This window comes from Belonocnema kinseyi, chromosome 4 (genome assembly GCF_010883055.1).
Source record: "Belonocnema kinseyi isolate 2016_QV_RU_SX_M_011 chromosome 4, B_treatae_v1, whole genome shotgun sequence".
NCBI classification, from domain to species: domain Eukaryota; kingdom Metazoa; phylum Arthropoda; class Insecta; order Hymenoptera; family Cynipidae; genus Belonocnema; species Belonocnema kinseyi.
Window position 1 is genome coordinate 11,293,750 of NC_046660.1, and position 11,838 is coordinate 11,305,587.

An 11,838-nucleotide genomic window follows, 5' to 3' on the forward strand; every position below is an offset into this window, starting at 1 on the left:
AAAAGACGTTTCAGAAATCTTCGAAATAATCAGAGTAACGATTAGGCGGGCGATTCCAAATTTGTGGTCATTTACCGGTTTTTCTAGGTCAAGTTTTTTCATTTTTCCGGTTAAATAAAAGCAAAAAAGTTCAAAATATCTTAATTTCAAAACAAATACTTGAATTTCCCAATAAAAAATATCAAGATTCAACATAAATGGAAAAGTTATACTTTCAATTAGAAAAATTAGTTACAATAGTTGACTTTTAAGCCAAAAAGAAAAATTTTCAACTAAAATAATAAATATTTAACTGAAATACTTGAATTTTCAACCACAAAGATGAGTTTTCAAACAACAAGGTTAATTTTCAAACAGATAAATACAATTTTTACAAAAAACATGAATTTTTTAACGAAATAGTTGAATTTTCAATTAAAGCCGACAAATTTTGAACTAAATAGTTGAATTTTGAACTAAAAAAAATCAACTTTCATTTTTTTAACGCAAAATTTAACACTGCTTATTTTTAGTTGAAAATCCATCTTTTTGGGTTGCAATTTTCACTATTTCGTTGAAAATTCATGTATTTTGTTGAAAATACTTCATTTTTTCATGGAAAATTAATCTTCTTGATTGAAAGTTGAACTGTTTTCTTAAAAATGAATTTCTTTGGTTGAAGATTCATCTCTTAGCTTGAAAGTTCAATTATTTTATTGAAAATTCTGATTTTTTTAATGAAAATTAATTTTATGAACTAAAAATTTAACTATTTCATTTTTTGTTGAAAATTGAATTTTTCAGTTGAAAATTCATCAATAAAATTAAAACTTAATGTATTATGTTAAACGTTTTTTTTTTTGAAAATTAATTTTTTAGTTTGAAAAGTTATCTTTTTAATTAAAAAGTAAAATATTCATATTTCCCGCAAAGCTCAAATATTTATTTTAATTTTATCACGTTCATTCTAAATATTCTTTAATACAACAGAGCAAAAGTTTTCAAAATCACTAAATTTTGAAAAAAATACGTGAATTTTCTTATGAAAAATATAAATTTTAAACAAAAAGGATCAATATTTAACTGAAATACTTGAATTCTGAACCGCAAGGATGAATTTTCAAACAAAAAGATTACTTTTCTACCAAAAAATACAATTTGAAAAAAAACATGAATTTTTTTACGAAATAGTTAATTTTTTATTTTAAGAAGACAAATTTTCAACCGAATAGTTGAATTTGAACTAAAAAAAAAACTTTCAACCGAAAATGTAACAGTTAGATTTTTAGTAAATAAAATTAATTTTTAATCTAAATCATGATTTTTCAATCATAATTATAAATCTTCAAATTCATTATTTAAATTTTTAAACCAAAAAAATTAATGGTCAACCAAACAGAAACATTTTTAACTAAGAATATTAAATATTCAACTAAGATAATGAATATTTAAATGCAATAATTGAACTTTGGATAAAAAAAAGATGAATTTTCAATCAACCAGAATCATTTTTACCAAAAAGACAAATTTTCAAATGGAAAAAATAGTTTTTTGACCAAAAAATGCATAATTGAATTTGAGTCAAAAAATGAATGTTCAAATAAAAAAATGAGTTTTTATGATAATATTATTGAATATTTAACTGGTACAGTGGTTACATTTTCAGTTCAAAAAATAATCATTGTCAAACTAAAAAAATTTTCAAAAAAATAGTTAAATTTTCGGATAAAAATTCCTTTTTATCCAAAGAAAAAACAATTTTTAAATCAAATAGCTGATTTTTCAAAGCAAGAAATGAATTTTTAATTAAAATTATGAAAAATATAATTTTCAATATTCGAGTGAAACAAGTTACATTTTTAGTTAAAAAAATTACATAAGAAAAAAAAATGTTAAATTTTCAAACAAAGTGAATAAATTTCAACTAAAATTGTTAATACTTGAGTAAAATAGTTGAGCTTCAAATCATAAAGATCAATTTTGAACTAAGATGATGAATATTTAAATTAAATAAATTTTCTGATGGAATAGTTAAATTTTTAGATAAAAAAAAAGATTTTCAACAAAGTAGTTACATTGTCAAGTAGAAATGAATTTTAATTCAAAATTATGAATCTTCAATAAAGACAATTTATTTTTAATAAATGAGTTTAACTTTTGAACAAGTTATTTTATTTCCAACCTAAAAGATGAATTTTCAACTAAAATAAGAAATATTTAACTGGAATACTTGAATTATCAAACGAAAAGAAGAATTGTTTGGAAAAAAACATTAACTTTTAAAGAAAAAAACAATTTTCAATATTCGAGTGGAATAAGTTACATTTTTAGTTAAAAATTACAATCAACAAAAAGTTAACTTAAAAAAAATAGTTATATTTTCAAAGAAAGTGATTAAATTAAAACTAAAATTGTAAATATTTGACTAGAATAGTTGAATTTTAAACCAGAAGCATCAATTTTAAACTAAAATGATGAATATTTAAATAAAATAATTTAATATTTGACCAAAAAGATAAATTTTCTACCAAGAACATTGATTTCTACCAAAAAATACGAATTTTCAACTGAAAAATAATTTCGAACAATTAAAAAGATAAAATACTTTTTAACGAAAGAGTTAAACTTTTCAACAAGCAGTTTTATTTCTCAACTTAAAGTATTTTCAACAGTTGAATTTTCAGATAAAAAAGATAAATTTTCAACCATAAAGATAAATTTTCTATAAAAAGTACGAATTTCGACAAACTATTTAAATTTTCAAACAAATAGCTGAATTCTTAAGTAACAAATGAACCTTTTCAGCCAAATAAATTAAATTTCATTTTAAAAAATATAAATTTTTTATTTAAAATCGAACAGAAATTGATTTTTGTGTGAAAAAATTTTTATTCCCAAAAAGCATGAAAAAGATTAACAATACAATTCAAAAAAGGAGAAAATAAATATTCAACCAAAAATATAATACTTCAATTTTCTCTTGAAAATATAATTCTTCGCAAAAAACGTATTTTTACAAAAATCGTTAATTTGGCTACTGGAATAGTGAAATTTTCAGATAAAAAAGATTTTCAACAAAATAGTTTCATTTTCAAGTAGAAATGAATTTTCAATAAAAATAATTAATCTTCAATAAAAAAAATAATTTTTAATAAATGAGTTTAACTTTTTACTAAGTAATTTTATTTCCAACCTAAAATAAGAATTTTCATCTAAAATGAAAATTATTGAACTGGGATACTTGAATTTTCAGACAAAAAGATTAACATTCAAAGAAAAAGATAATTTTCTATAAAGAATAGAATTTTTTCACAAAATGTGTGTATTATCAACAATACACTTGAATTTTCTATAAAAAAATGACCAATTTTCAGTCAATTTGTTGGATTTTGAACTAGGAAAGATGAATTTTCAACCATAAATATACATTCTCTATGAAAAAATACGATTTTTCGACAAAGTACATACATTTTTAAGCAAATAGTTGAATTTTTAAGTAAAAAAATGACAATTTTCAGTGAAATAAATGAAATTTCATTTTAAAAATGACAAATTTTTAATTTAAGATCGAACAGAAATTTATTTTCGTGTGAAAAAATGTTTATTCCCAAAAACAAGAAAAAAATTTACAATTTAAAAAAAACTTCCAAAATAACCTTACTTTTCGGCTCATTAGAGACAAAAATAAAAATTCAAAAAAGAGGGAGAAAATAAATTTTCAACCAAAAATAGAATTTAGTTTTCTCTTCAAAACAAAATTATTCACAAACAAAACGTATTTTCAGAAAAATAGTTATACTTTTAGATAAAAAAAAAGAATTTTCAATAAAAATAATTAATCTTCAATAAAAAAAATTAATTTTTCATAAATGATTTTACATTTTTAACAAGTAATTTTATTTCGAACTTATAAGATAAATTTTCAATTAAAATGATAAAAATTTAACTGGAGTACTTGAATTTTCAACCAAAAAGAAGAATTTTTAAACAAAAAGATTAACTTTCAAAGAAAAATATTATTTTATATAAAAAATCTATTGTTTTAACAAAATATGTGTTTTTTCAACAATACAATTAAATTTTCTATATAAAAAATATAAATTTTCATTGAATTTGTTGAATTTTGAACTAGACAAGATCAATTTTCAACTAAAAATGCAAAAGTTGAATTTTCAGATGAAAAAGATGAACTGTCAACCATAAAGATTAATTTTCCTTAACAATTTTAAAGTAAAAAATGACCATTTTTAGACAAATAAATGAAATTTCATTTTAAAAATATAAAATTTAAGATCGATTTACAATTTTTAAAAAACTTCCAACCTACCTTACTTTTCGGCTCATTAGAGACAAAAATAACAATTAAAAAAAGAGGGAGAAAATTAATATTCAACCAAAAATAGAATACTTCAATTTTCTCTTAAAAATTAAATTCTTTACACAAAAAACGTATTTTCAGAAAAATAGTGAAATTTTCTATTGGAATAGTTTAATTGTTTTAATAAAAAAAAAAAAGATTTTCAACAAGGTAGTTACATTTTAAACCAGAGATGAATTTTCAATCAAAATAAGGAATCTTCAATGAAAAAATTAATTTTTAATAAATGAGTTTAACTTTTTAACCAAGAAGTTGAATTTTTAAGCAAGTAAATGAATCCTAATAAAGTAGAAAATACTTTTCTAAATTGACCACAATTATTTAAATAATAAAAACTTGAATTTTACTGTGATCAGAAGTAAATTTCCGGTCATTTATATTAAAAAATACCAATTTTCATTCGATTTGTTGAATTTTAAACTAGAAAAGATCAAAAGATCAACAAAGTACATAAATTTTGAAGCAAATATTTGAAGTTTTAAGTAAAAAATGACAATTTTCAGTGAAATAAATGAAATTTCGTTTTAAAAAAATATAAGTTTTTAATTTAAGATCGAACAGAACTCTATTTTCAACTGAAAATTTTTTTTTGCTGAAAAATCATGAAAAAAATTTACAATTAAAAAACAAAACTCCAAACTACCTTACTTTTCGGTTCATCAGAGACAGAAATAACAATTGAAAAAAGAGGGAGAAAATAAATTTTCAACCTAAAATAGAATAAAATTTTCTTCTAAAAAACCAATTTTTCACACACAAAAAATGTTTTCAACAAAGTAGTAATATTTTGACCAAAAATAAATTTTCAATAAAAATAATGAGTCTTTAATAAACAAAATTAATTTTTAATAAGTGAGTTTAACTTTTAACTAATTAGTTGAATTTTTAAATAAGTAATGAAGTTAATTCCCGGTCATTTCTATTAAAAAGTACAAATTTTCATTCAATTTGTTGACTTTTAAACTAGAAAAGATCAATTTTGAACTAAAAAAACAACATTTGAATTTTCATATGAAAAAGAGGAATTTTCAACCATAAATATACATTTTCTATTAAAAAAAGACGAATTTTACAAGTAAAAAATTACAATTTTCGGCCAAATAAATGAAATTTCAATTTAAAAAATATAAATTTTTTATTTAAGATCGAACCGAAATCTATTTTTGCATGAAAAAGATGTATAATTTAAAAAAAAAACTTCCAACCTCCCTTACTTTTCGGGTCATTAGAGACAAAAATAAAATTCAAAAAAGAGGGTGAAAATAAATTTTCAAATAAAAATAGAATTCAATTTTTGCTTAAAAATCTAATTTTTCACAACAAAAAAACATATTTTCAGAAAAACAGTTACATTTTTAGATTAAAAAAAAATGTTTTCAACAAAGTAGTTAAATTTTCAACGAAAGATGAATTTTCAATAAACAAATGAATCTTCAATAAAAAATTAATTTTTAACCAAGTATTTGAATTTTCAAACATGTAAATTAATCCTAATAAAGTAGAAAACACTTTTCTAAATTGACCAAAAATTATTAAAATAATAAAAACTTGAATTTGGCTGCGATCAGAAGTAAATTCCCGATTTAAAAAAATAAATTTCCAATTATTTCCCGGCCAAGTCGCCACCCTGATTATATGTATTACCCACTTGATTCGGAAATTTAATAGAACCTTTCCGAGGATAATTATGAATTATTTAGTCTCTTGGGCTTCTCTATTAAGAAGTTGATCTATTTGAGTCTTGTACATTTCCTTGACATCCTCTAAATCTAATAAAAGTTCCTGATTCTCCTCAACTTTCTCACCGTACATTTGAAGAAGAGCGTCGTATTTGGTTCGGATATCATTTAAATTTTCGTTTAACGCTTCCACCTCTGTGACTTTTAAAGTCAACTCTTCGACTTTCAACGATAGCGAGGACAATTCCAAATTTAAAGTGTCTCTCTCAGCATTTCGTCGCGACAATTCCCACTGGAGTTGTTGAACTTCACCTGTATTAAAATAACATTTAATTGGGTAAAAATATTTTACATATTTTGTTATAATTGATTTTTTTCTTTTTTTATTCTCGGGTTAAAAACGAACCTTCTCGCTGTTTCAGCTGCGATTGTAAATTTTCAAAAACGGAAGTACTACTCGAGCCGGCTCTCAGACTTTCGTAAACATTAGGAAATCTGCCGGAACTGCTTTCGAACATTGGGTCATTAAACTGTAAAATAAAAGAAAAAACGATCGAATAAACTATTTGAATTAAATAGTTCAATTTTTTTCGTAAAAGTCCTTTTTTTCGTTCAAAATTCAACTATTTTGTTGAAAATACCCTCGTTTTTTGGTTGAATTCAACTGTTTTTTATATTAAAAATAAATTTTTTTGGTTGAATTATAATAAATATCAATGATTATTGTTGAAGTATTATAATTTTACTTGACAATCGAGCTCATATTTTGAAAATTCACCTCATAGGATGAAAATTCATTTACGGAAAACTAAACTATTTCATTTTTAGTTGAAAATACATCTTTTTGGGTTGAAATTTCCACTATTTCGTTGAAAATTCATGTATTTTGTTTATAATGTCTCACTTTTTGGTGCTTGAAACTTTGTTTAAAATTAATTTTATTAACTGCAACTTTAACTATACCATTTTTGGTTTAAAATACTTTTTGTAGTTAAAAATTCAACAATATGATTAAAAATTAAAGTATTATGTCATAATTTTGTGTTTTTTGGAAGAAAATTAATCTTCTCGATTGAAATTTTATCTTTTTAATTAAGAATGAAACTCTTTGGTTGAAAGTTTTTCTATTTGGTTTGAAAATTGAGCTTTTTTGGTAAAAGTAAATCTGTTTAGTTTATGGATTCAACTACTTTGTTGATAAATCGTACTTTTCTGTTGAATTCAACCGAATTCTTGAATTTTCAAAAAAACATGGAACAGTTCAATTTTCTTTAAAAAAATTAATTTTCAAGACAGAATGAATGTTCACACTAAATGAATGAATTAAACAAAAAAGAATTGTATTTTCAATTAAAAAGACAAATTTTTAAACAAATTGTTGAATTTTCAACCAATGCGATGAATTTTTCAATATTAAATCACAAACATTTGAATTAAAAAAGAGGCATTTTCAACAAAATGGTTAAATTTCCGCCCAAAAGGATTTTTCAGTAAAAAAGAAAGAAAATTCAAACAAATTGTGGAATTTCCAAGCCAGAAAGACAAATTATCTCGAAAAAAGTGGAATTTTTATCCCAAACATATTAATTTTCAGCAAACAAGTTCAGTTTTAACCAAATACTTGAATTTCAACCAAACAAGATAAATTCGCAAAAAGTATAATATTTGATATTTGAATCCAAAAAATTTTTATGTTAAATAAAAAACAGTTGGACTCAACCAAGAAATACGAATTTACAATAAAATATTTGAATCCACAACCAAAAGAGATGAATTTTCAAATTTAAAAGACGAATTTTCAACAGAAAAGTTGAAATTTCAAAAAAACAGATAAATCTTCAACCAATAAAATCTATTTTTTACCAAATATCTTAACTCTCAACGAAATAGTTGAATTTGTGATAAAAAGAGATTTAAATTTTAAATCACAAACACTTAAATTGAACAAAAAAGAGGCGTTTTAAACAAAATGATTGAATTTCCCCCCAAAAGGATTTTTCAGTAAAAAAAGGAAAAATTGTCAACTAAATTCTCGAATTATCAAACCAAAAATACTGATATCTCAAAAAAAGTTGATTTTTAAGCCAAACCTATGAATTTTTAGCAAAAAATGTAAGTTTTAACCAAAATGTTTATTTTTCTACCAAATCGTTAAATTTTTGAACAAAAAATTGAATGTTACAGTTTTAACTAAACATGGAATAGTTAAATTTTCAGATGAAAAAAATAATTTTTTTAACAATAAAAATGATGTATCAACACAGTTGTTAAATTTTCAACCAAAAAGATAAATTCTCTATAAAGAAGATTAATGTTCTACCAATAAAGAATAAATTTTGAGCAAAATACATGAATTTTCAACAAAATTATTTAATTTTAAAGCCAAAAGACAAATTATGTAAACAAAATTGACTTTTCAACCCAAAAACATAAATTTTCGAAAAAATACATTAATTTTCTACCAAATAATTGAATTTTGAGCTTATACAATATGCAGCACGAAAATTCAACTAAAACTGCAACAGATAAATTTTCAGATACAAACTCTGATAAAAAAAATAACGTTAAACAAAAGAAACGAATTTTCAGCAAAATTATTAACTTGTCAATCACAAAAACAAATTTTTAGTCAAGAAGATTAATTTTCTAACACAAAGACGAATTTTTAAAGAATACATGAATTTTCAACCAAACAGTAGTTTAATTTTCTACAAAATTGTTGAATTTTTAACAAACAAGATTAATTTTCCACCTAAATAGTTAAATTTTTGTAACTTATACAGAACAAAGTTTCAACCAAAAATTTAATAGTTAAATTTTCATATAAAAAGTCTGATAAAAAAATATCACTTTAAACAAAAAAAAAAGAAAGAATTTTCAAAAAAATTGTTAAATTTTTAACCAAAAAGATGAATTTTCGACAACAAGTTTAATGTTCTATCAAAAAAGACAAATTTCGCACTTATGCAATATGATGGATAAAGTTTTAACAAAATATGGAACAGATAAATTTTCAGATAATAAAAATTAATGTTTATCAACAAAAAATTAATTGCCAACAAATTTGTTAAATTATCAAACTAAAAAACAACCTTCAATCAAGAAGATTAATATTCTAACAAAAAAGACGAATTTAAAAAAAAACATGAATTTTCAACGAAATTATTTCAGTTTATAGCCAAAAAGACGAATTATCTACAAAAAAGTTGAATTTTCAACCAAACAGTATTTTAATTTCCTGCCAAATTGTTGAATTTTTAACAAACAAGATTAATTTTTTTCCCAAATAGTTAAATTTTTAACTTATACAGAACAAAGTTTCAACCAAAAATGTAAGAGTTAAATTTTCAAACAAAAAAATATAACTTTGAAAAAAAAATAATTTTCAATCAAATTGCGATAAACAAATACTGATAATTTATAAACTGAAAAATCATATTTCAAATGAATATTTATAAGACTATGAAATATTTGCTTAGAAAACTGAAAATTTTGATTGAAAAATTAAGTTAATTTTCCACTGCAAATTTCTTCATTTCGGACTACAAAATGCGGAATGAGGTCAATTATTTCGAATTTTTAGAATTCAAAACATTCTTCTTGTGTGTACGAAAATCATGTTACATTTTTCTGTCCACTTTTTTTTATATGTTAGTAAAGCATTAAAAGCCAATAATATAACTTTTGTTTAAGTTATACGTTTTTGAAAATGAGCAAAAATGACGTTTTTCAAGAATTCTCGATTCGTATTAAATTTTATTTTCAAACTTCGTATTTTGAATAAATATAATGTCTACGATTTTTGCCGAGATCCAATGTTGAATTAAAGAATTACAGGATACATTACATTTCTAAAAAATTAACTTAATCTTGAGAATATATTTTTTAACATTTTCAAAAAATTATGACAGATCAGAGTTACGTTATTTGAATTTTTTCTTTAGCATTTTTCAAAACATAAAATAAAAGAAATAAAATATATTACTTACTACTGGCCAAATACTATTCACACTACTTATGGAATCTCTTCCGATACTTAAAGTTGGACTAAGTCTATATTCTTCTTCGACAGTTTGCTGTTGTTCCAAAATTGCACTATTCTTCCTCTTTTCTGCATCAGTCGCTGCTTTCTCCATCAACAATTTGTTCTCCAAAGAATTTATTTCTCGTTTCAACTCCTTCACCTGACTCGAATGAGACTCTTCCATTATTTTTATCGTTTCTTGATGCCTAGAAACATAATCATAAACTTTACCCTTCAAACAGTACACTGGTGCGAATTCGCACCCGAAGTTTTTTCATTTTGTTGGCATTTACGCGAACCCAGCTGCTGCGAATTATCCCCACATATATTAAATATATATTTTAAATATGTGTGATACATGCAATTCGCATAATTTCCTGAAAATTCCAGGTTTTGTCCAGGTATCTCAAGATTTTTCCAGGCATAATTTTTCATAGTACAGAGCCATAAAAGTATTTCGCATTTTTTAAAATAATCGACTTGGAATACTAATACAATTTCGCAAGTTTATTATAAATAATGTTTTTTTCCCCGTTTCTACGGATTCAATTAAAATGTTTAATTATAAAAGCTTTATAAATTTTTTAATAAGATATTATTAAATATATTAGTATCGTCGATTTATTTAATAATGAAATACGACTGAAATCGTAATTAATTTCTTGAATTTCCCTCGAATGTCCATGAAATTTAATAATAATTAATATACATTTTTATTTTGTCTTCCTATACTTAAAATTTAGGGTAATTTCAATTAATTTATTAATTTCTAACGCACTAGTTGAATTTTGAACTACAAAAATAAATTTTTAACAAAACTGATGCAGTTTCAACTGAAATGATGAATCTTTAACAGGAATAGTTGAATTTTCAACCAAAAGGATTAATTTTGATCAAAAAAACTTTTTTTTTTAACAAAATACATGAATTCTCAACCAAGTAGTTGAATTTTCAACTAAAAAAGAACATTTGAAAATTTCACTAATTTATTAAAAAATTAATCTTTTCGTTACAAATAAATCTTTTTGCTTAAAATGTATATTTTCAGCTTGAAAAATTAACTGTTGTGTAGAAAATTCGTCATTTTAGTTTGAAAGATCAACAATTAGTTACAAATTTTTTTCCTTTCTTGACTTTGACTTTTTTCCTTTTTTGATAAAAAATTAGAATATTTTTGGTTTAAAATATCAAGTACTTGTTTGAGAGATAAACCTAAATTCTTAAAAAACCATTTTTTTTCTTGCTTAAGATTCATTTCTGATTGAAAATTAATCTATTTGGTTGAAAATTTCACTAATTTGTTAAAAAAATAATCTTTTTTCGAAACGAAAATGTCGAATTTTCTACAAGAAAGTTCAATTTTCGACCTGCTAATATAAATTTTTTTTAAAAGTTAAATTTGGTTTAATCTTTAATTATTTTTTGCAAATTAAACAATTTTCTTTAAAAATCATCCTTTTTTGTAGAAAATTCAAAATTATCAGTTGAAAATTCATGTATTTTGTTAGAAATTATTCTTTTTTTGGTAGACAATTAATTTTTTTGGTTGAAAATGTATCATTCTGGTCGAAAAATCAACCAATTAGTTAAAAATTCATGTATTTTAGGCAAAATTCAAATTTTTAGATAAAATTCATAGTTTTAAAAAGAAAAACTGTTTTAGTAGATGATTCCCCTTTCCCAAAATTCAATTTTCGACCTGAAAATATAAATTTTAAAGAAAAAAGTTAATTTTCAACAAAATATTCAAATCCAGTAATATAAGGCTACTTTTACAA

At 22.5% G+C, this 11,838-nt stretch overlaps 1 protein-coding gene across 4 annotated transcripts in view; it reads right to left on the reverse strand.

Moving 5' to 3' along the window:
• Positions 1–5,834: 5,834 nt before the first annotated feature.
• Positions 5,835–11,838, reverse strand: part of LOC117172063 (TATA element modulatory factor) — a 56,980-nt gene continuing 50,976 nt past the window's right edge. For all 4 annotated transcript variants that reach the window (XM_033359810.1, XM_033359808.1, XM_033359809.1 and 1 more), the window contains exons 8-10: positions 10,026–10,266; positions 6,443–6,566; positions 5,835–6,348 (exon numbers count right to left, since the gene is read on the reverse strand). In XM_033359810.1, the coding sequence (XP_033215701.1) occupies positions 6,050–6,348; positions 6,443–6,566; positions 10,026–10,266 (664 nt within the window). In that variant the 3' untranslated portion in view covers positions 5,835–6,049. The remainder of the gene's footprint in view (positions 6,349–6,442; positions 6,567–10,025; positions 10,267–11,838) is intronic.